This window comes from Anser cygnoides, chromosome 3 (assembly GCF_040182565.1).
Source record: "Anser cygnoides isolate HZ-2024a breed goose chromosome 3, Taihu_goose_T2T_genome, whole genome shotgun sequence".
Lineage (NCBI taxonomy): Eukaryota > Metazoa > Chordata > Aves > Anseriformes > Anatidae > Anser > Anser cygnoides.
The window spans coordinates 83,487,744-83,512,887 of NC_089875.1; the positions used below are offsets into that span (position 1 = coordinate 83,487,744).

A 25,144-nucleotide genomic window follows, 5' to 3' on the forward strand; every position below is an offset into this window, starting at 1 on the left:
CATACCTAGAGCATAACAATGAAATTCTTTGTATGTGCTTATCAGAGAGAAGGTATATTTTAAAATGAAATATAAAATTATTCAGGTAATAACTAATATTAATCCTTTTTGTGTGGTTATTTTAAGTGTGGACGTTTGGCATGAGAGAGCACTGATTTTCCTAAAATTTTATCTGACTGTCCAATTTTTATTTTAAACATTTTTTTCCCCATTCCAGCCTTAATCATTCACTAATGCATATGCAGAGATACTCCTAGCAATAGAGGTATGGCTGTGCACAAGGGTCAGTAGCATCACTGAGCGTCAGGATTGATTTTTTGTTCGGTTTTGCTTCACACCTCGTCCATACTTGGTACACAGCTTCTCAGGACTGAAGTCTTTTCACCAGCAAACTCTGTGAAGTCTGCAAATGTCTTTGGGCAGCATGTGCAGGATGAAGCTGTTAGATCAGATCCTCAGTCCCATTTAAGCCACGTGCAACTGCTTCTGACTGTAAAGTGAAGTTAGATCATGTATCTTAATCCTGTTTATCAATGGAATGGGTATTTCCGTTTAATTGTATCTACTAGGGTGAGATCCCTTCCATGCAGACAGCAAGGGTGTTCCAGGTGTCAGTGCACCGTTCCCATCAACCAGAACGAGCCCCGAGCCCTGTCTGAGCTGAAGCGAATTCGTCCCAGTAACAGAACGGATCAGACGTAGTGGGTGCTGCCCCTTGTCCTTCAGTGATGGCAGTGAATTCCAGCGCTGCCATCAGTAGAAGACAAAGAGATATGCAGAGCTGTCAAGCTGAGTCTTAGAAGCTTCTGCAGTCCTGAATGCTCTCAAGTGCTTGTCTGGTTGTACAGTGTAACATAACAGTGAAGTCGTGTTAGATCTAGCAGAGCTTCGCTGCCAGACTGTAGTTCTACCAAAAAAAAAAAAGGCACATCTAAACCACTCGTGTAAAATCAGGCCTTTTGGCGGTTGCTAGTGCTAGTGGAAAAGCAGGCAACAGTCAAGGATAAAACCAGCAATACAGAAGCAATACCGAATCCAGTGACTTAGGTGAAGTATTGAACTATTCATCAACCGTGATGGCTGTCGAGATGCATTTTAGGATCGCCTAATACAGATACTGCAAGATACCCTTTGATAGATTGTCATAAGTTTTTGGATTTTGATGAACATTATTGAGGAAAATTAAGGAAGAAGTTGCATTTTCTATTTCAGACGGGTGGTTAATAACTGAAGCATTGCTGTAGGCAGTTCTGCATGCCTCCTGCTGCTTGCTTCATGCAGCTTTTCATCTTGAAAAAACAGATGTCTCAAGCCCATCTGCCTGCTCATTTTTCACTGTTTTCCTGTGGCATTTCCACCTTCCTAATGCCATTTACCTTACCTCTTCTCAGCCCTTCTACTGTGCGCGTTGTGTTTTTTCACTCCGTGCTCTCCGCGTCCCCGGCCTGTCTGCCCTCTGCGCTAGAGCTGCGGGTCTCGGCACTGTCTGTGTGTCCCCCCACGATGCTCCACGGGTCTCGCGGCAGAGCAAGCGCAGGAGCTGCTGCCTCGCACAGGAGCAAGTTACCGCGTTCGGCTCACCTGCAGTAACTTGCTCCTGTGAGAGGCAGCGGCTCCTAGCTCCACCCCTGCTCCTGTATTTCTCTGCATGCTCCTTTCTGGAAGCCTTCTCTCACGCTCCGCACAGCAGCGCTAGGATCCAGACAGTCCAGAGGGCAGCTCGCGGTTGGCTTGGGTACGAACTGGTCAGATTCCAGCAGATTGCCCGAGCAGACTTTCAAGGCGGCCCTTAAAGTGTGATGGGGCAGACGCTGGGGTTCTCCTCAACCTCAGGTAGTGTCCGTGAGGCATATCCCCCAAGGGTACGTGGAGGACCTGTTTGATGCCTTCACGTCGTGCTACTTAATGGCCGAAGCATTTGTATGGCAGCGAGCCGTGCCTGAGCATTTGCTGAGAATACCAGGAAATAACCACCTTCATCTTAACAGGCGGCTCCCGGTGAGTTAGCAGGATAGATGTGTGTGGAGAAGCAGAAGTGATCGGGGTTCTTTGAAATGTGCTGTCCTCACAAAGCCCATTGCCAAGGGCCCAAGGGCTCCGTGGCCAAAGGCAGAGGGAGGTAGGAAGAAGACGATGGTACTGGGACTGTCCCAGCACCCAAATCAAGGTCAGCTGTGCTCGTGAGGGTGAGCTCTGTGCTAAGTCAGCCCTGGCTGCTCCTGTAGCACTAATCCACCAAGGTTTTTCACCCCACAGCTCTGCCCCAATGCTTTCCAGTCCAGAGGGCTGCCTCTCCACTCCTTTATCACTCTTTTGTTCCAGATTCCCTGCTGTCTCATTCCTCCTTATTCCCAGTTTCCTTTCACCCAGCCCTTAATCCTGTTTTATACCTGTTTGCATTTACCCCCCTCACATCACTGTTGCCACCACTCTTCTGTATCTCCGTGCCCCAGCGCACCCACTCCTGCAGTCAGCATCCCGTGTGGGCACACGAAGCCTAGCTCCTACAGCTGGGGTTTTCAAAACGCAGCCGTGCTTTGGGTCACAGAAGAGGCCAAATCTAGAATTTTGCAGGCAGAAAATAGGTGGTTTGGCGGTAACTGGATGACAGTGTTCTCTTGGTACTGGAAAGGCCTGGATGACCTTGACATTATTTTGCCAAAAGTCAGAAACGGTCCCGGTACATTTTTTTTTTCTGGTGTTTTTATGAAACTTGATGAAACAGCCCTAATAGGCATGTCTGGATAAATGGTTGCTCAATTTGGTATATGGGACAGGAGTATGGGGATTGTAATTTTCTGTACGGACAGCACATCTGAAAGAACCACTGCTGTTTGGAGTGATGTTTCGTACGTTTGTTCTGTTTTATTATTACTTACCAAAAAAAAGAGAACTGTATTGTTAATGTATTGAATGGAATATGCTGCAAATAAAACATACTGCAATCTGTGAACTCATAAGATTAGTTTAGGCAACTTTGTATATTGCTGCATATTTTAAAGTAAAAGTCCATCTGTGTACTGAAGTGCCTGTAGACATTTGCTTTTTTGATGATTATTTCTCGTAATTTTAAGGTCATTATTTGAATGTGAAATTCAAATCTGATCATTGCACTGTGAAACCATCACCAGTGTTTCCTAGGCTGGTACTGATTTCAGCCAGTGAAGTCCAGCTGTTGGCAGGGCTGGACTTGGGTACTGCTGGTGTGGTTTGGAGAACAGAACTGTGAAAATGTGAAATTAGATAAGAAACAGCTCTAGTTTTGAGAAGGCATTGGCATAAGAAGACATGGAAGTGTTTATAACCAAACCTGACCACAGTTGGGAAGTCTTCGAAGGCAAATGTTATCACTTAACTTAGAAGGGTAGTGAGCTGAGAGCATTAGGAGACAATATCCGTATCAATTTACATGCGGTAAAGTTTATGGTCTAAAGTTAATTTGGGAGACTTAAAAGTACTTTAAGTATGATGGGTGAGATGGGGACTGGCACGTACTCCCTGTGTCACCCTTCTCCTCAATGGCACATCGTTTTTTTGATCTGCTACTAGTGGCAGCTGAGGCAGAGGTAGCTCTCCTGCAGGAGCTCGGCCTTTCCAGAGCCTCAGCAGCAACTCTTGCTGCAGCCTGCATCGTCTCCACACTCTGCTGTGTGAGCTCCGTCTGGGAAATACGGAAATTGTGCTGGTAAGAATGACCCTAAAAGCGTTTATACTAGTCATGAGACTTGGAATTTTTTGATTGCTCAGGCTCTTTGGGGCAGGGGGGAATATTTCAGGACATTACATCATGTTCATCTTGGGATGCTCATTTCAACCATGAGTGCTCATTGTACGGAAAACGGACTGGCGTTGTGGTTATGACTCTGAACTTCAGAACTCGAGAGGAATTGTGAAAACTAAAGAATGTGGCCTTTCATTTAAGAGAGTTACAAGTGACTTTCACTTCCCTAAAAATTTCCCAAAATTGCATTGAATTTTGAAGTGACTTGTGAATACAAATCAAAATTTTTTAGTGAAACTCATTTCAGCTGAGGTAGTAAAAGGTGAATAAACAGTAATAAGCTTGCACTTCTGTGTCGTTATCAGTCATATGAGGAAGGCAATCTTTGCAGTGTGTATGTTGGCTTTGGATGTACAACAGGGGATAGCTGTCCCTACTTAACTTGCTATGTTGTATTCAGAAAAGACCAGTTTTAAGGTTCCCTAGCTGTTCATTACCTTTAAATAAAACCATATAAAGACTCAAATTTATAATGATTCTACATTTCTTTCCAGTAAAGAAAACAACAGAAAGAATAACTGTGAGAATAATCACGCTGTATATCACTTCTCTTTTTTTGGTCCCTTACTAGAAGTGCAGCTGGTGTTGCTTGTTGGCTTGTATTTTTTCTTTGCCTTACAAAATTATGTGTAATTCTTTTTAAGAATACTTTGTTGCATTAAGTTGCCTCTTATGGGTATGCCTCTTGGCATACCCCAAATCCTTTTTATGGATTCTCTTTTTAACCTTTTTCAGTAATTACTTCACATGTTTCTTTTCATTTAGAAAGACCTTAAATATTTTCTGAATTTCCTTTATACTCCTAGGAGAAGATTTGATCAATACACTGGCTTTTTGAACTCCAGAGACCTGTGTTCTAAATGAATTTAACTTACTGTGAGTGAAAATGAATTTGACGTGCTCATCCTGGCTTCTGTATGTCAATACTGCAAAACCACTGCAAAACAGTAAAGGTCTCCCAGACCAGGAGCACTAATGGGCAAAGTGAGAAAGTTGCTTACCTGTCCATAGTATGACTGATTTGCTCTGATCCTTACTAGTCTTTCCTTCCTTTGGGTATTTCCGTCAATACCCAGGATATTTTTGTATACAGTATCTAGTTACAAAAGGATTTTGAAGACGATACACAGCTTGACGCCACGTCTTCCAAACTGTTTTATATACTCGAATGTTTCGACTGCCATTTTGCTGAGTTCCACCAGTTTCCTCTGGTAGTGAAACAGTTTTAAGGTCAAGTATATCAGTTTCAGAACTGGCAAGAATCAAAATCGTGCTAAGATGTGTTCATTGTGTGGATTGAAGGTCAAAAGAACAAGTTGCTGTCATCTAAGTTTATATTTTCTTTTGTTTTTAAAAATAGAGTTGATAATGGTGAGAAATTAGTTGAAAATGACAACCAGATTATATACAGAAAAAAACATGTAGCTCACTATGAATTAAAGATATATATATATATATACATGATATGCATGCCTAAAATATAGATGTTATTAAAAAGAGACACCTTGGTGTCATGCTTTAGCAAAATGATACATACAGTCCTACTTAATTTCTGGTTATTTCTGTTTAGGGGGGAAACTTAGTCCACGGGTGAGGCCTTATTACTAAAGGCAAGGGGATATAAAATCAAAGGAAACTCAAAAATGTTGAATAGCAAACACTTCATGAAAACTTGGAGCTACTGAAAAATATGATGAGTTTTGAATGTCCCTTTTAATCAAAACGAATTCTTTCAGTGGTATGTCATCAAAGAGTTCTCCTTACAGGTGTCTGTACTTCAGCGCTATGTGTGTGGAACCTCTAAACGTAAGGTGATGACCTCTTTGCCTTTGCTTAGCAGGGGCAAAATAGCAGTTGTCCAGTTTGAACAGCACAATGATCTCATACGCTTTCAGCTGGGCACCTTCCCTCAGTGATGGGCTTGTCTTCCTGTTCTTAGGAGGGGCCTCCTAATGGTCCTCTGGTATTGGGAGTTGGTGTAGTAGTGACATTGACTTGCCCAGTATCTGCAGAAATGAAGCTGACTCTGATTAAGAACCTTCGAGTCAACTTACCCCACCATCCCTCCAAATCTTGGTAGTGCCCATAAGGGCTCTATAAAGAGTTCAAGAGAATATAATAACTGGCACAAACTAGATCTGGTGCTCTTTTTATTTAGGAAGCCCTTAGACAACATAGCAGAGATTCTCTGTTATTTCTCTTCTTCTAGTGATGTGTTTGTATTACTGTGCATGCTTTTATTTGTCCTAATCTTTTTTAACTCTTAGGCCTGTTGCTCTGAATGTATTTATTATTAGTCTGTGCTCTTGCTGTCTCTTTGTCTCTAAGTTCTCCAATAAATAGATACGGTACATTCCTGCTGTTCTTGTGTCTTACTGAGTGACGTTCATCACAAAGGAGCCTGTGAAATTATTTTGTTGAAGAGCTTCTTCACAGTAAACACAAATTACCAGTGCATATCCATCTTTAATGCATTCTTCCTTCTTGTACTAGTTCAAGTAGAGTTGCATAATTGTATTTGCAAAGGTAGCTCTTGCTATCGTAATGAATTCCAGGAACAACTAATGGGGATGCAAAAAACTTATGGATATAAAGTGATATCTTAAAAGATGTTTTTTTCATTTTTTTAGGCTACTCACCCAGAATGTTGGTCTTCTTTATGTTGGAAACTTCGACAGACCTTTTGCACAAATTAAGGTACGATTAACAAGTAGGGGGGAAGGGGCCATTTAACTGATTTCACTTCTGTATGTTTTAAGTCTTGATATAGAGAACTTAGTGTATTGATACAGTTCCAGCAAGAATAATGGGAAGTAGTGCTGTTTTAGTGTTGTTTACTGTATTCTGGGTTTTATTTTAGTTACAACTGCATACTGCATACTTAACTTGTCAAAGAAGTTTAGTTTTTTCCTCTTGTCTTTTGATTAATTTTGACTCTGGTTTAATTATGAGAAGTAAAATGTTCTTTTAGGTTACCTTGTCAGTGACATTTCAAACAAAGCCACTTTGGAACTCTGTAATTCTTCAAGTGATCCTTGACAGGGAAGGCACTGCAGTAAAAAGCACAGATTGTTTTCCCAGTATTATTGGATTTATTATGAAAGGCTCATACAATTGCTGGAAGATCATTTGTCTTATGTGACTTACTGTTTCTTTTCCTTCAGTTGAACTATAATAGTTTCACATTTCTAATTGCCAGTTGCTAATTAGTTATTTTCAAGTCACTTGCAAACAAAAATGTCTTACAAGGATATATGGTCTGCTTTTGATGAGCATCACTGGGATTTTTTTTAGGACAAAAAGAGATAGGCATTAACATGTCAGTCATTACGGTGGGATGTGGAAATGTGATCTCTATCTTAGAATGTTGAAATGCTCATGTGTCCCAAATGATACCAGTAATTACTATATATCCTGCACTCTTGGCAATGTTGTACCCTCCATGGAGTGCACACTCTTATGCCTCTCAATTTTAAAAGTCTTATTTATTTTTTTTACATCAAAATGAAATTTAATTTCTAAAACTCAAGTGTGTTTCTTTGCCATGCCTAATTACAATTCCAAAGAACAGTATTCCCAACCATATCTAGAAAATTTGCTTTTTCTACCTTGAACCTTGGTACTGTTTTCAAATCGCTCCAAAAAGAACATATGTTTGCTTTTCGTCTTCCCAGTTCCTACATGTATATTACTCAGTTTGGAAATCAAACAATTCAAAATGTTTTTGGCACGAAATCTTGTATTGCAAGAAGTTTCTTCCCAAATTAGCTAGTATATTTGTTGTGATAACCCTTTTATAATAGTGCTGTTTAAACGCTTTGTATAAGTAAATGAAAGGTACAAACATAAAAAATACAAAAAGATACTGAGGGAGTCTGAACTCACTTGGTCCGCAAAGCTAAGTGTAATCACCTTGTCATCTCTGGAATAAAAGATAATCTGTTTTAATAAACTACACCTCTATAAACTGCCTCCGGGTGGGTAACCTGGCAGTTGTCTGCCCAGTGAAGATCAGTCCTCCTTTGAGATGGATGCCATTTTTGTGAGGGCTGCCGTTAGGCTCCATCCTGTTATTGTGGTCCTGGTACCACTGGTAAGATATTATCCTTTATCCATAAGCAGCTAAGGAGTGAAAGTGCCTGAGGTGAGTGATTATTCCTTTTTATTTTTTTTTTTAGTGTGTGGTAGGAACTGGCCTCGCTCACAGTCATCTCTTAGGAGTTACTTCGCTCAGCTTCCCATCCCAGAGTTAATCAGGGAGCTTAACCCTGCCTTGAATGACTAATTGTAGGTGTTCTCCAAGATGTGACAGCATTTCACTTTGGAGTGCTGTGCAAGTGTAATTGCAAGGCTGAAGAGAGGAGGTAGAGCCCTGGCAGGTCTCCCAGGCAGCAGTAGAAATATTTTGTCCTTCCATGGAAGAACGACTGGCATGATACAACCAGCTTCTCATACGGTTCTTCCTTCTCCTACAGTTCTTCCAAATTAGGCCCCATCCACACCCTCACCTACCTCATCCACTTCTAATAATAAGCAGCAAAATGAGGGGGGCAGTTATGCATGGCTGGGGAGAATTTGTGAATTCACTGTTGCACTCTTCAGCCACTTCCAGTTCACAGCAGTATCATCACCCTCACTTGCAGCCAAGGAGAGGCCCTTCTGCTCTCACCTCCAGAGCTGATCCTGCACGGGATCAAACTGCAGGACTGCGTGTGATATCATGAGTAGGGAAAGTGCAAAACCAGCACATATAGAAAGCACGCAGCCAGTTTCCTGCACTTTGCATCCAGGGGCTTCTCTGCTGGAAGTTGTACCTGCATGCTTGCGCAACTTTTTTTGGACCTTCTTCCCTGAACGTGCCTAAGTGATTTTCCACTGAATTTTCAATATTCAAAGCCATACTATCATTATGAGTTACGTATCATTTTATTTCTTTTAAACTTGTTACCTGATAATTCAGTTTGGTTCAACCTAAGCCTTATGTTAGGAGAAATGGTTAGCAGTTATTCTCTATGCACGACTTCATCCTCTCTTTCACATCACCCCCAGTCTTGTGTACTCCAAGCTACAAAAACTTAATCTATGTAATTGCTCCCTGTATCTAAGCCATTCAACATCTGCAATCAACATCATTTTAACTCTTTGTATCCTTCTGCGTTTCTGCTGTTGCATTTTTATAAGGTAGGCAATGGCACAATTTTGAAGATACAGGCACAACAATGTTTTCTTCAATATTTGCTGTTCATATTGTATATATGGTGTAATGCTTGATAAATATCTGATATACATTTAATTTGGGTACGTTAGTATTAGACTTTCTAATTTATGTTGCTGCTGTGGTCTCATACTAAATATTGCGTTTGCCACAGAATAGGCAATCTGGATATTCAAAATAACTTTCAGTTACCACCTAGGGAAAACAAACCTTATTATCTGCTAAATTAGTGTAGATTATAGAGACACGTTTGAACGAGCTAATTCCACGTGGCTATACTCTCTAAAGAGTAATGTTTATTTTTGGAGCTATAGGTGCATATATGGGCATATATTTGCACACCACTGCTTTGTTTCATTTCTGGTGCTAAAGGTAGTCCTGAAGTCCTCGTTTGTCTGAGGATCATTTCTTCTGTGGTTTGCAACCAGGAAATGATACACAGCTAACAAACACAATACAGTTCTTTAATTCAGACTGCTATCTGATTGCTCGGAGATTCTAGAAAATGTCAGCTGCCCGACAGCAGCAGAATTGGGGTAGAGTGATGAGGCTGCAACTGCTCAGAGATCTTCAGTATCAGAAGTGGGGAGTAATAATTCACGTTAAGAGATAGTGCTGCTAAACAAAATGTACGTGCTCTGGAGGTATGCAGTGGTCTCTTGGAACTGTTGACACAAGCTTCTTTCATTCTTCCTCCAGCAGTTTTTAGGTCTTTCATACATGGTTGCTAATGATTCCATCAGTTAAAAGACTCGTGAACCAAACTTTGTCCTGGAATACATATATATATAAGGGAGAGTCTTTGCAACCTTTTATTTAGATCTGCTTTTGCTCACTGTGTGATGGATTGGTCTCTCTTGTTATATAAATTACCAAGTCACGTTCATTTGCAAACATCCTAAGTATTAAGGCCTTCTATTAAGATATGGCATTTCTTGCCAAACGTGTGCATTAAGGAATGCCCCAAACCACTACACTCCTCTGTCAGTGTAGATTTATTACTCTAAGTGAACCATTATTTTTACAACAGTACTTCCAATGCATTTTTAGTGCACTTTCAGTAGGACAAATAGGATTGTTACCAGGTCTTTGAAATATTCATAGTAAACATATAACCTGCCATGTTAGTACTCATAAATTCATGTTTCAATTTATGTGCATTTACAAGATTGCAGAGAGCAGCTTCTTATCAAAGTGTTTGTTTGCAATTGCACAGAAGTTTTGATTTTCCAGGACTGTACAGGAAGATAATTGTACTAGTGTCTTTGATGAAGGCTATAGATGGCAAGTCTGTGAAATGGTTTTGCAATACTGATGCCTCTTCTAGAGATGATTATTCTATGTCTTTCTTCCTCATATGCAGTAATTCATTAATATTTATATATATTAATATTTATAATGTTTCTGAGACATAGATGAACTGGTAAGATTAACTGAAATTACCTATCTCCCTCCTCCTGGCTTCCTTTCAAAGATATTAGTGGTAGTGCTTGATAGATGTTTGATCTCTGTACTTCATCATACAAAAGGAATGTGAAGCACTCACTCCTGAAGTTTTTGAATCCTGTATCTAGTAGCAGTTAGATTAGAAGATGTTAAAGAGTGTTTTTCTGGCTAGAGGGATCTGCCTGGAATTTTTCTTTTCCTATAGTGTAATATTCTGTGCCTGTTCGTAGATACCATAAGATTTTGTATGTTGCTACTTTGAGCAGAGTTCACGATGCAGAATCTTTAAGTTACTGCATGAAGTTTGTGGTTGCTCTCGTTCTGGAGTAATACTCAATGGGTTTCGGTAAGTTCAATAGCTCATAAAAACGATGGCTATTCCGGTTAGCTGGTGAGAGCACTAAGTGAATTAATGATTTGAAAGTCAAATATGCTGTGGCAATGAATTCCCATTTTGTTTTCAAGGCATTGCCCTTTAACATTATATTAAAGAAATTGATTTCGTATAGGGTAGTTCTTACTTTTTGTTTCTGAATTAAATTATTCTAAATTACTGTTTAATTCTAGCATCTGTTCAAAGGTGCTCTAGGACAGTTTCAAACATAAATATGTTTGCTTTTTGTATCTCTTCCCATTTAGGTAGCTGTGTTGGTAATCACCGTCACATACATCTGCATTTGTTCTATGAACTTTGGAACAATTCAATAATTTGCACCGCTTTTGGATCTTACGTGGTCATTTTTGTTAAATATTTCTTGGACAAGAAAGCGGATGAAATGACAGTATGACATCAGTTGACATTAGCTGGCAAACTTTCTTAAGTCTATTTATATGAATTATTGTTAGTGTTCTTTTACTAACAGTGAAGTTGATCAGAAATTTTACCATACAGATGTTGTGTTTATTAGAAGTAACTAATGTCAGTGTTCCAGCATACATAATAGTCACCTGATGGAAGGGTATGTTATGGGATTTTTAACCTGTTTACAGAACAATAAGTCTTTATGACATACGTGGCCCATTGCTTTTAAAATAGAGATTTAGTCAATGGAGATTAGGATGAAAACTTAGCTACACCATATCCACTAATTATAAATTCTATAAAGGAAATGATACCGCTTCACCAATTTATTAGGATTGAAAGTTTATGCAGTTCAGTTCTCAGTTGCTTCTTGTATTAGGGGAAGCTGTTCAGTACGCTGTGTTCTCCGTTATTAATCAGTAATGAAGCTTCTGGCAGTCTTTACTATTGCGTTAATGACTAGTTTCATTTTGGGCTCTTAACACATTAAATTACCATTTAAATAAAGATTAATTACTGCTCTTTTATTTTTAGTATTTTAAGAGTAGTTATTAAAAAGTTACGTAATAAATACTGCTTTGTTCAAAATAGAATTGTTCCACTTAATGGGATGTGAGGGCAGTTAACGGTGAAGAGAGTAGTTTGGGAATAGTGACGGGTTCTTAATATTTTGCTTCTGTGCTGTGAGCCCAGTGGCGAGATTGTGAAAGTTTTAGGTTTGCTTACGGGGAATTTTCTGCCAAAGTTAGAGCAATCTTTTTGTGTCAAGGACTAATAAAGAATCGAGCTCTGTACTGCGACCTGCAGCTCGGTAGCCATTATCTGTGATTTTATTAAACTGAAGAGCGGTGTGGCTGAGATGGCTAAACCTCCCACCTACACTTTGGGGCTGCAGTTTGGTCCCAAGCTATTATTTGCCCAACCGTCCGATTTTCCCTCAGCAAATATGCTTTTAACTTAAAACATGATAAAGCATCGCAGAGCCCCAGCAGGGAGAGACCTTGCAATGGGTGGTTGCCTCAGAATCGTTTCTCTGATCGCATCAAAACCAGCAGACCCTCCAGATACAGATCCATCCACCTTTACTGTGAGATCTGCGGGCAGCTTATCAGTGACTCAGAGAATTTACTGCAGTGTTCTCAAGAGCCGAAACATCTTCAGCGTGGCTGTTTCACCTTTCTCCAGACACAGAGGATGAACTCATGTCTGAGAACCAGGCTAGACCTCGTTTGTGACTCCTTCAGCAAGATCAGACGCGTGTAGATGATTGCTGAAGTGATTGGCCACAATTTTCAAAGCAATCTTTTCGAAAAAAAGAAGACGGCAAAGGCGTGACTTGGTGAAAGAGATGCTTTCCATAGACCATTTCTTGAGTTAGATTAAGCTGCTAACTTGTTGACTGCGGCTGGGATGTTCTCCCTCCCTGGGTGACAGTGGCTTCTACTTCCAATTAGCGATCTCTGAGCTCGGTGGAGTGCCTCTGTCCACTCTAATCCCAAAGGACAGATGTGGAGTGCCTTGGTAGGGTGTACAGCTCTTCAGGCTGTTTGAAAGTTTAGGAGCAGGGTTAGTCCAACTTTCCCCATCCACTCAACTGCTGTCCTGACAGAGCTCCACAAGAACAGCATCGTGTGTGCAGTCCTTCAGCAAAATATGTCTAAAAGTTTTCCTTCTGTGCCTGCTGGCAGCCCGTAATGGTATGTTGGTAGTCTAATTATATGACGCTTTGCTTATTGGCCTTTCGCTAAATATTGACAGGGGTACTTGCTTTCAATGCCACAGCAGGAAAGGATTTCTAGTTTATCACAGTGAAGTCATAATCTGAGTGTTGCTTCTGCTGCTGCTCTCTGTATTATTTTGTGCTGTTAGTGTACTTCATGTGAGATCAAATGCAGTGGAATAAAACATAAGGATATCATGCCTTCATCTCAATGAAAATAAGTGGTTACCTTGTCGTATCTTTGCAGTTCCCTCTTGTCACCATTATCCACAAAATAAGTTGTCAACACGGTTTAACCATCACTTTCAGTTATTAGGGTGTCCTGGGGAGTGGGGTTCTGTCAGGTAGGCAGTGTATCACTGGTGGAGCTACCCCAGAATTAATCTTGAGAACATGCTTAATTATTTTAATAAGTTAATAATTTTATTAACGAGTTTAGTGTAGTTGAGGATTACGTATACAGAAGTTGAGGATTCGTGGACCGATTCACGTACTGATGATGAAAGATTGAAAGCAGCGCCAGGACAAAAGAGAAGCAGCCCAGGGAGGACTGACTGAACTTTGGCTGTAGGTAATAGGCTAGGATGAAACGTAATAAAGTATAAAAACATGCAGTCACAAAAACAAACACATCTGCCATCTTCTGAAGCTTCCTCATTTGACAGTGATGTGTCTCAGAAAAAACAACGGTTGTTTACAGGGGAGCTGAGAGAAGTGGATTTGGTGCAGCAATGGAAAAAGGGAAATACAGCCCTAGAACCTCTGGACTGAGACGTTCCTGAGAAAAAAGAACGGGGGATTTATCTGTAGGTGTATGGTTCTGGTTGCTCCCAAGTAATACAGATTTGTTTGATACGGTCTATTAAATGATAGTCTGAACATACTCAAAAACAAAACTCTGGACCAGTGATAGCAGTAAGAAAAACTCCAAGAAAGTAGAAAACTGCCCTACCCACTTGTAAAGAAGATGAGGGAGATGCTAGAGAGAATTCATTGAACAAACTGAAGGTTAGAAAATGTTGTAAGGTGCTAGTAAGAAGTCACGCACTGCTGATTTCAAAGTTGTGTTTGTTAAAGGTAGCAAGTTTAAATCCTTTTTGAAAATAGCATCCTTTTCAATAATTACTTTGAAAATTTAAAAAAAAAAAAAAACAAACACACACGCAAACATATAGCTTAATTCTTTCTCTTGACTTCTTTTCACTTCTCTACACGTTGATGTTCTTTGTTAGAGTTTTTCTCAAAAGCAGTTGCTAACTCTTAGGGGCAAGGAGTCCTGACTGCCCACGTGTTTGTATATGGAATATTAGAGCCCTCAGTCCTGCCTGGAAATTGTAGACACTAATAATATAAATTAATAGCAATATATTTTGTGTATCTGTTTATATTACAGTAGGTGCCAGCGTACAGTGGGCACGTTTGCTCTCTGCAGGCACACTGCAAAATAATAAAAAATACTAAAAAAACTCCAGCATTGGAACTGGTGATGTAAACAGAAAAAGAATAACAACGAGGAAATCTGCCTGAGCACTGGGAAAATGAGGCAGTTTATTTTGTGTGCTGTCACAATTGCTGTCCATAAGAACAAAATGTTAATGAGCTATAATTTTATAAATTCACTGTGTTCTGCTGGATCAGATAGTCCCCATTTTGCTTTTTCTCATGATTATGCCCATGAATTTAGTTAACAAATTTGTTCTTTGTAAAGTATAGAGTGTTCCATAGAAGTCCACAGAATTAAGAAGATTACCTCTGCAGTTTTCTGTTGTTGCTGCCAATAAGATAGAATAATTGGTGCTTGGTTTTAGACTATGGGTTTTTTTGTTGGTGGTGGTGGTGTGTTGTTTTTTTTTTTTTGGCAGCTTTTGTTGTTTCAGCATGTAGTAGGTTTTTTGAAAATCCATCCAAGTTTGTTCTTGCTAAGCATAGGGTAGGCTAAGCCTTCTGGGAAGATTAAAATAATAGCTAATTGATTGTAGATTTCAATATATATTAGTTTTCTACTTCTGTATTAACTGTTTAAGAAAGAAAATATCTTCAAATGCTTATAATGAGTATTGGAAAAATGAACAGATTGTAATTTTTAAAGCCTTCTTTTTCCTGGTGTTTTGGAATATAAATATATCCAAGCGATAGAAAATTAGAATGATAATGCCTCATTTTCCCAAAAGCTTAAAAAAAAACAAGTGCTGGCAAAGGAACCTTGTGAAGTTTAAGAGAAGCAAATGCTGGGTTTTGCATCTGGGACCGAACGTCCCCCTGTGGCGTTCAGGCTGGAGGCTGACTGCCAGCACAGCAGCTCTGCAGGAAAGGGCCTGAGGGTCCTGGTGGCAAATAAAGACCAACCGTAGCCTGGTTTGCGTTAGCTACAGCATAGCTGTCAGATCAAGGAAAGTCACTCTTGTCCTCTACTCGAGCATTTGAGACGCCACATCTGGAGTAACTGCATGCTGGTCTGGAGTCCCCGGTGCACGAGAAGTCACCCAGCGGGAGCGACTGCTGCAGGGGGCCGTGAGGAAGGGCAGAGCACCAGGTGTATGAGGGAAGGTTATAAAGAAACTGGGTCTGAAGAAGAGAAGTCCGTCCTTGGAGGTTTTCAGAATTTACCTGGAAAAGGTCCTGAGCAGCCTGACTCGTCCTTGAAGTCAGCCCTGCCTAGAGCAGGAGGTTGGGCGGGGTGGTTGCTGGAAGTCCCTTCTAACCTGAATGTTCCCAGAGCGTGAGCAGCCAGCACTGTGAAATACAGCTAGTTCTTAAGGATATATATATATATATATATATATAACTGCATCATTTAGTGTGTTCATTGGGAAATAGTACAGTTGGATGCTTCTGAGCCTCCACTGTTGGTGACTGAACAGAGCTTAATTTCAGTAAATAATACACAGCATACCAGTTGGCTCTCTTCCCCTATCTTTTCCTAAGGCTGCAACTATTACTGCATTTACTTTCAGTACTTCCATTCTTGGTATCTCTGTTTTTTTTCCTGTTAAACGTTTACCTTTGTGAATGACTGATTTTTCTCATAATATCAAAAATACGAGAAAATACGTCTTTCTTTCCGTTGAGGGCTAGAATTGCATTACCTTGCAGAGATTCTATAGCGCTCTTTCAGAAAACATTTTCTTCACCATAGTATTTACTTAGAAGAAAGGGCTGTTTGGTTTTGTTTTTCCTTTGAAGTAATTTTGCAGCTCTTTTCATGTAACGAGACAGTATGGATTTTTTAATGGAGTGTGTGGTGTATGTTGAGAATAAAGTGCCTTTGCTGGCTTAAACTAAAGATCTGGGAACATAAGTGAAACTGAGAGATGCTGCTGTTCTCTGGAATGCCTATAAAATGTAAGAGGTTTATAGATTATTCAAAGCCGCATAACTAATCTTAAAGATAGCAAAGAAAAAAAAAAGTAGTACAACTTGCTAGCTGAGTAGCAAAGCTCAAGAGTAACAGGTTGCAAAAAGAGCAGCCAGAGGGTAACTATTGGATGCAAACACACCGAGGAGATGATGTAAATGTGTGAAATAACGTGTAGCTGTTGTGCATAATGGGCGGTAGAGTGGTGAGAAACACGGTACAAGTTGCTCTGGAAACAAAACTTGACTATATGCTGGGAAGCCACGTTCATGCCATCTGACATTCATACCTTTCCTTCTCCTCCAGTCTTGTCTGTGTCCCTTGTTCCACAGTGACTCCAAAGCAGAGTCCCTCAAAATTAATCCTTCAGACCATTCATGTTTTCTTCTTCGCTTCTTTTGTTTGGAGTACTCTTGTCATAATACCTATGGGATGAAGCCAACCAGCTATTCTTTATCGCATTAAGGATGGTTGATTTGAACCTTCTGGTTTTGTTTCGTTTGGTAAATAATAAGATTTGAAACCAGCAGTAGCTAATGGAAGTGTTATTGCACTTTATTTTTTGTGATTTTCTCTTTTTTTGTCTGTTTTTGTTTTCATACTGACTTTGCTTTCTTACTTTTCTGGGTAATTTTCTAAATATTTTACTATAGAATAGAATCATAGAATATCCCGAGTTGGAAGGGACCCACAAGGACCATCGAGTCCAACTCTTGGCTCCGCACAGGACCACCCAAAAATCAGACCGTAGGTCTGAGAGCATCGTCCAGTCTGCTCTTCTTTGGGCTGAACAAACCAAGTGACCTCAGCAGCTCCTCATACATTTTGCCCTCTAGACCCTTCACTATCTTTGTAACTCTCCGTTGGGCACTCTGTAATAGTTTTATGTCCTTTTTATACTGTGGCGCCCAAATCTGCACATAGTGCTTGAGATGAGGCATGACACTTTTGGATTGTGAGAAGTATAATCGTACGGAGAACTGGATTTTCAGATGATGTGCAGATTGTGCTTACAGTAGCTTTTCTGTGCCCAATGGTATAAAAACAAACTATGTAAACGTTAAGACATGCAGCTTGTCTCATTATTAAAATTACGTGTGCTAATATGCAAATAGTTTTTTAAATAATTTTCCGTATTGAAGAGATGGCAGAACAGAAGGGTGAAGTTGTGTCACTGAACCACGGAGTTATTGCTCACCGCCAACTGAAAATTGCTGGGGAAGATGCAGGGGGCGAGAGGTTTGTTTTAGCACTAGATGAGCACGGGCCATGCAGGTTATTTCTCATCTGCATTGCATTCATCCCTCCTACTTGTCACGGTGGAATAACCGAACAGGCCAAATTGCGAAACTGCCAAATTCACCACGTCATGGTGCAAGTTGTGTTTTGTTGTCCTCCCCATCGTGGTCAGGTTGTTCTTTCCTCGGCTTCCATGTCTGAGAACATTTTGGCTCCCATACATTTTGGGACTTTGGGACTTGTGATTTGGGACTGGCACCATTTTTTGTTTTGCTTTCTTCTGTCTTAAAAAAAATCATCTTGTGCAGAAGAGGGATGATTTGTCCACGATGATTTTAAGCTCTCGAATGTGGTAATTTGTTGCTGCAGCTGTTACCATGCTATAATTGCATCCTGAAACCTGTTTGGGTGTGCCTGTCTATGTAGACAGCATAATTTGTTCTGAGTAATTGAGGATACCTTGCTAACAGCTGTTTATGGGGCCAGCTCCTATGCTTGGGTTGAAACAGACAGTTTTTCCTTTGATGCAGACATCCTAATGCTTAGTTTCCATCAATGCAATTGCATTTGCATTTTCTTTTGAGTAGAATTCAATACTTGAACAGTAGAGCAAATCTGCCCAGGCTTCTCAGAGTTGTAGTCAAATTTAGGAAACTCGTTGTAGATAGTGTCTTCTCTGAGAAAGGGGTGTCCTAAATCTGCGTGTCTTTATTGTGTCCTTCAGAAATTACGCTTTTCATGCCATATGATTAATCTGTTCTCGTTTTTGAAATCAGGCCTTTGTCTTTCCTTTCTGCATTAGACCAGAGGCTTTTGTTGGTAGTGCAGGCAAATCAAATAAAAGGAGTAGGATGGATAATGGTCAAGGGGGAAGAACAGATATAAAAAATGATTTCTAAATAAAATGGTAAAAATCAGACCCTATTAGAAATTAATTCTAGTAGAATGAGACAATGGTAAGGTACTTGGACAAAGTCTTTTAGGTCTTTTTTAAGCATTTATTAACAGCTAATTGGTTAAAAATACCATGAGAACAGCCAAGATCAGGCTTGAGGGGGGATGAGAAAGCAAACTGTTGTTTTTAACAGTTAATAAGCAGAATAGATCTAAATTTGTTAAGATTTTTAGGGGTGAGTGATTTTGAGTCTGAACTGAACAAATGAGGTTGAACTTGATAAATGAGCTTGAACTTGTAGTACCTTTGCAAAATGCAGATGATAATCTCTTTAAAATAAATTACTCATGAATAAATCAAGATGTTGAAGTTGCAAAGGGTGAGAGATGGTATAGCAGGGCAATTCTTAGACTAGGAAATTGTTTCTGAGACCTTTCTTTATAATATATATAGAGCGTACAGTGAACACCATGAATGAGAAATATTTTAAAATGTCAGATAGTGATAAGATTGGAGAAAAACAGTTGGCAAAAATTATCGTATTGAGAGGTACTGTGCTGTTTTTAGGGCAAGTAAAAGGCAAATGCAGATTAAATTTAGATAAATGGAAAAGAATAGGCCCGCAAACAATAACACAGAAGGGAGAAGAAATATCAAATGAGATAATTATGCAGGATATCGACCTACAAAGGAAAAAGGGTTGTGGATAATATCCTGTCTAATTATAATACCCATAAAGGAGGGCAGCTTCAGCCACCACCTACTCCACAGGCTGCCTGTATAGACCATGGAAACCTGTTCATTCCAGAGGGGGAATCCGAGAACCTCTAAGAGCAGAGCCTGACAGGTGCCCCACTGGGTCTCTTAAATCGATTTAGGGGTGTCAGTCTCCCTCAGTGGATTACATACAAACCTAGGTCCTAAATTTTGAGTACCTGAAGTGATGGTGCAGGTACTTTTGCTGCACGTCTCTCTAGACGTTTCCAATTATGAGATTAAAGACAGGAATAAGAACAAATTCTTATTGTACAGCTGTTTTAACTACGTGAGCATATTCAGTGTCATATTCCCCACAGACTGGCATTGCAGCTTAAATTTCACTTCCACTACTGCTAATAGATTTCCAGAAATCTACTTTTTTCCACCATTTACATTCTCAAATACAATCTGTAAAACCTGAGATGTCCTTCAATCTTCAGCTCTGTTAGACCTGTGATGAGAAAGCTGGTGATTCTTACCCAGGGTTAGCTGATTAATGTGGAATGAAAATAGATTGTGCCCGTGAAAGGCTGTCCAGTCTGCAAAAAGATGAGATTCCATACTAATAAAAATGGTAAGGGTGTTTATCTCCTACGCAAGGAGCTGGTAACTAGCACGTGTACGGTTTGAAGAATGCCTCTTACACCTGGAAGGCCATAATCCTAGGGAAAAACAAAACTGTACACAGACAGCAGATCAGGTACGAACATCTTTTTGCATTCTTAGGATCACAGAATTGTTTGGATTGAAAGGGACCTTTTAGAGATCATTGAATTCCACCACCCCCCCCCGCCATGGGCAGGGACACCTCCCACCAGCCCAGGTTGCCCAAAGCCCCATCCAGCCTGGCCTTGAACACCTCCAGGGAGGGGGCATCCACAGCTTCTCTGGGCAACCTGTGCCAGGGCCTCACCACCCTCTGAGGGAAGAGCTTCTTCCTAATATCAAATCTAAATCTGCTCTCTTTCAGTTTAAAAGCATTACTCCTTGTCCTATCACTAAACAGCCTGGTAGTAATTCAGTCCTCTATGGGCATAACTCGCAGTGAAATATTCTATTAAATGAATTTTTTCATGAATTGACTTTCATGTGTATCATTGCAAGGCTCACGTATATAATTGCTTGGCGGCGTTCCAGAATGATTATAGTATTTGTAAATTTTCACATCTGAGAAAGAGAAATATGTACTAAAACTCAGTTTAATAATAGAGATGCAGTATCTTGTTATGTAATAGTCAACAAAAACATTATTTATTTACTTTTGTTTGGCAACAGTAAAACTACTGCAGTTCTATCTTTCTAGCATAAAGTGAGAATAAAAGTGAAGAACAACAGAGCTCAGTGGTGCTATTATATTTCAGCAAATTGAAGTTTTCAAAATGCCACTTTTGCTTCTCTCCAAAGGAAAAAAAAAAAAAAAAAAAGGTTGATTGTAGAGAAAATAGCATGTTATATCTTTGTGAAAAATAATGTAGAAGTATTTGAAAAGGAGAAATCAAAGATGTGGCAGCATTGTTAGAACCATTGTGTAGACGTTCTGTTTGTATTGCGAAGAACTATAGATGTTTTCATTTACTGGGGAGGAAACTGTAAATATGCAATATTGCTTTTTATGTTACTAACTTCATTGAGTTACTGTTTAATTGGTATATTGAAAAATTTCTGCCAGTGACTTTACAACTGAATGCTATAATGAAATGTCACTTCTTTTCAGAAAAATGTTACTTTCTCTTGATTAGCTGAAGTATTAAATTTGTTTCAGTAAATGAATCTATTGATTTTAGCTTAATGTGTTGTAATAAAAAAATATTTGAGTATGTTCTCAGTTGGTAGATTCGTGAGATGCTGTGCTGGTTCTGTACAGGCACTGGTGTGGGATTTTTATCTATTCCTCGTGCATCAAGCAGAGAAGTCAGCATTGGCACAGAAGGGAAATAAACACCTCGGTTCTGCTGGAGGACATTTCTCTCGGATAAGCTCTGCAAAAGTCATCCTCGGGCTTTTTTTCACTGGGTCATCCAAGACCCAGTGAAAAAAAGCCCGAGGATGACTTTTGCAGAGCTTATCCGAGAGTCATCCAAGGGTCATCCAAGACCCAGTGGGAGGGAATGAGGCTGTAAGAAAATAGAGCCTCTTAGTCCAGCTCTTCACTCCAAGTCTGCCAACCCGCAGGCAGTTTTTTGGAGGTATTTATGTCGCCCATGGTCTGCTCTGCCTTGGGGATCCACCCACGGCCTGCATATTAACGCTGCATCGCACGAGAAATAAAATGCCCAATTAGTGTCATACGTTAGCCTATCTGGTTGTAATTTAATGGTAATACAGCCAAGTGCAGCCCAGCTCCCGCTTCATTTCATTAGTGGGTCATGGTTAGCCATGCTTGGTTGCTGACCACTGTAGCAGCAGATGAACTGAGTATTAAACCATTTCTTTTCTATAAACAAAATATCTGAAGAAGCATGGGTGGGATGTAGGGAAGAGGCTGGTTTATAGTAGAAACAGCGTACAGGAAGATGCAAAAGCAAAATCGGAGACAATAATGCTTTCTTTCTTTTACGCAGTAATGCAAGATGCCACTCACTGTATTTTTCTACATCATTACGTTCTCTTTCCACTGGTTACACTCTGGCTGCCGTTAATGCATAGAAAGAGGTTTCGGAGTAACTGAACTTCAACAGAAGGAAAACAAAGGACATCTCTGAATAATTTAGAAGGACATTTAGAGATCAGTGAGTCAGAGGTTTCAGACTTAAAACACTGAAGTTAACACTAAAGCAAACAGACTCTGAATAAAAGCTTAATTACTAGCTTGTTAATATTTCATTCAGAACTTTAAGGAAAAAATCTGTAATTAGTAATTAGTAGTTATAGCAGGAAGCTGCAAAACAGGGCTTTCGGTTTCAATTTGGGTTTTCCCCAGTGTGCGCGCTCTGGTCTGACAAATCAGCTCCTTTTTACTTTGGGTTTTTCAACTGTAGAATTATGTATATAAAACCCTTTATCTAAAGAATACTAATGAAGTTGGTTTAATGTAGAAAAACACACTTTGAGATGATCAGAGTTGCCGGTGCTGTTCCCTGTTCTTTCCTCTTTTCTTACCTCCTTCCAGCACTGCCTGTTCTTGTAGAGAAAAGCCTTTAGGAATTTATTTCTTCTAAGTCCTTCCTGGCTGGACTATTAAATGATTGATTTTGACATTGGCCATCTCTAGAATGGGTTTATGATGTTATTTGTAATGCTGTTACATCATGCGGGAAGCAAATCAAATTTTTTAAACTGTATTTTTTACAGCACTAATGTTGTTTCAGTCTTGGGCCCCAGGTGGAGGGGGATGGCCACTCAAACAAAACTTGAGCACAGTGCTCAAATTCTAATTTCTCCGATTTCTGGAGGGTTTAAGAATCAGCCCATCAGGAAGCATTTGCAGACCAGAGCTGTCTGAGGAGGTTTTTTTGGAAAGGACATCTGGTTAGAAAACCCAAGTGACTTTTCTTGGATTTGCTCGCCTTTGGCAGCTGCTGCTGGTTTGCTGAATAAAGTCAACGTTTGTGAGCAAAGCCAGGACAAATGGGCTCATCTAGAGCGGGCATTTCCAAATTTCCTGTCTTTCAGGGTTTTGGTAGGTTCTATTTCCAAATGTGAATTTTGTCAGAGTTCACCATTCAAAGTTGTAACCCTGTTTGTTAGTTGATGGCAAAAACTCAGAAAACAACCAAAAAAAAAAAAACCACACCCTGATTTGTCTAGAAATGTTTCTGTCCAAACAGACCAAAAAGTTTAGCGGTCTCTCTGACCGCCACATCGGGTAAAGTCGTCTGAGGCCAGCTGTGACTCTCGCAAGGCCATGACTATTGCACGTCCCTGTGCGTTCCTCCACCTTGTGATGACAGCAACCCGACTGTCACCCACCCCACGTCCATTACAGCGCTGTCCCTGGAAATCTGGCTTCTTAAACCTGCAGATTCTTTAATAACAAATAGAAAGGAGGAGCTTGCAATGAACTGTAAAGCAGGAAGGACCCCTCCTTTGCCTCATTTACCAGCAAATTTGTGCCACTGATGGATTAGCCCTTGCTTACCCTTCTCTGAGACGACTGACCTCAGCAGCTGACGGGCACCGTCATGCCATTTGCTGCATCTCAGCCACCGTTAACTTCCCTATCTAGCCCTTTCCGTTCTGTAGTCCCACAACGATCAGGAGGAGCTGCATGCATAGATTTTTAGATAGCGGGTCAAATTATACTGAACATCTTTAATTGCTTTTGAAGAAGGAGGAATAAAGATTTCTGTGATTTAAGCCTCAAAGCCAGTTAGGCTTTGAAGTTAAAGGTAAACGATTCAAGAAAGGGGAGGGAGTTCGAGCCAGCTCAGCACTAGAAAGGCAGTCAAGAAGTGAGTTAGGGCAGTTGAGGACTTAGACCACAGCAGTTGCTTTGATCAAAGCTGATTTTTGAAAGTCTGCATTAAGCCAGTAGCCATTAATCTGTTTATGTTGTGATGTATCAGGAATGAAAAAAGCTAAAAGCCTGTTTTCCTTCTAACTGAAATCACAGAAGAATGAAAAATACAATGAAAAATCCTTAACGTGGCTTTCACAGCTCTTTTTCCCCACCAAATCTTTGCTTTATTATTTGGATTTTGTAGTATTACTGAATAGATTTATTTGGCTCTTCTTGGCTTTGTGGTTTTTATTGTTGCAGTGTTTCATTAAGGCATTTATCAGCTTCCTCATTTAGGTGGTTCTAGCAGTCACCTGAAATTCATCCGGTGTCACGAGCTACAAAACTGAAGGTTGAGTTCTCAGTGCTGCAAACTCCAAGCTCGGCAGTCGGGGGTAGTCCCATCCCCTCAAAATGATGAGGTTTTAAAAATGGTTGTAGTTTGACTTTTTTGTTATCCAGTCCTTGAAAATTTAAAGTTCTTGGTTTCTTACAGACACAGAAACTAAAAACTTTTTTTGAAAAATATGTTCTACTCTAAGAGACTGGTGTGATTTCAAGATCTGGCACTCTTTAAAGATACTAAATATTGCACAGACTGTATGAAAGCTGCAGTGAACAAGGCTCAGCTGTCTTCCTTAGCTTGACCCTCTGGTTCTTAGGAGAGTTAGTTGATGACAAGCCGTTCAGTCTAGTGGAGTGGATGGGAATTGTCTGAATTTTTATTTCCTGCAGGTCCCTTAAGTCTCTGCATGCTCTACTATCAGATTTATGACTAACTAGAAATTGCCTCTGAAGTGTATGAAGGAAAAAAATTGACTACTTTTTGTAAACATTTCCAAGGCAAAAAGCGAAACACATTAAATATGGGAGATTAAAAGTGAGTTAGCTTAGTTCTGGTCTTAGTTCGTGGGAACATTCTCCATTCTCTCTGTACCATCTCAACATTTTCAAGTATTAATAGGATTTTTAGATGTTGAAAACATTTATAAATTTATAATCTTGCTCCCTACCCCCAACCTTTCTAATAATGCTTTCATAGCATGTTTAATAATTTACATATCACTTAGATACCAGTATTTGATAATGTCAGTATGCCAAATTCAACTTCCAGCGTTATATGTTTCTTCATATGACTGCTATAGTGAGAATATAAAGAAAAATTTTGATTATATCTTTTTTTTTTCTGTTGTTATTCAGTAATGTTCCAAGGCGAAGAAATGTGAAGCATGGGGAAAGCAGAGCTGCTAACAAACCAGTTTGGGCTTTGTTAGGCAGTGGATAGACGCATGAATATATTACATATGATTATCATAAAATTACGGCCTGGAAATTGAACAGTCATGCTGCTGCATTTTAGGCAGTACATTTATAATAAGCTGTAATAAAGTAAACACTTTGAGTGGATATAAGAATAGGCATTACTTGCGATCACAAATGTACGTTCAATTGGTGCTTTTGAAGCCCAGTTTAACACAGCAAACAGATTTCCTT

At 39.9% G+C, this 25,144-nt stretch overlaps 1 protein-coding gene across 3 annotated transcripts in view; it reads left to right on the plus strand.

Moving 5' to 3' along the window:
* The window catches only part of RNGTT (RNA guanylyltransferase and 5'-phosphatase), a 188,401-nt gene that overhangs the window by 149,088 nt on the left and 14,169 nt on the right, over nt 1-25,144 (plus strand). For 2 of the 3 annotated variants that reach the window (XM_048049476.2, XM_013180124.3), the window contains exon 14: nt 6,412-6,478. In XM_048049476.2, coding sequence (XP_047905433.1) covers nt 6,412-6,478 — 67 coding nt within the window. Of the gene's footprint in view, nt 1-6,411; nt 6,479-11,081; nt 13,549-25,144 lie in introns of those variants that run through there. The other variant, XM_066994542.1, reaches the window with a different exon arrangement.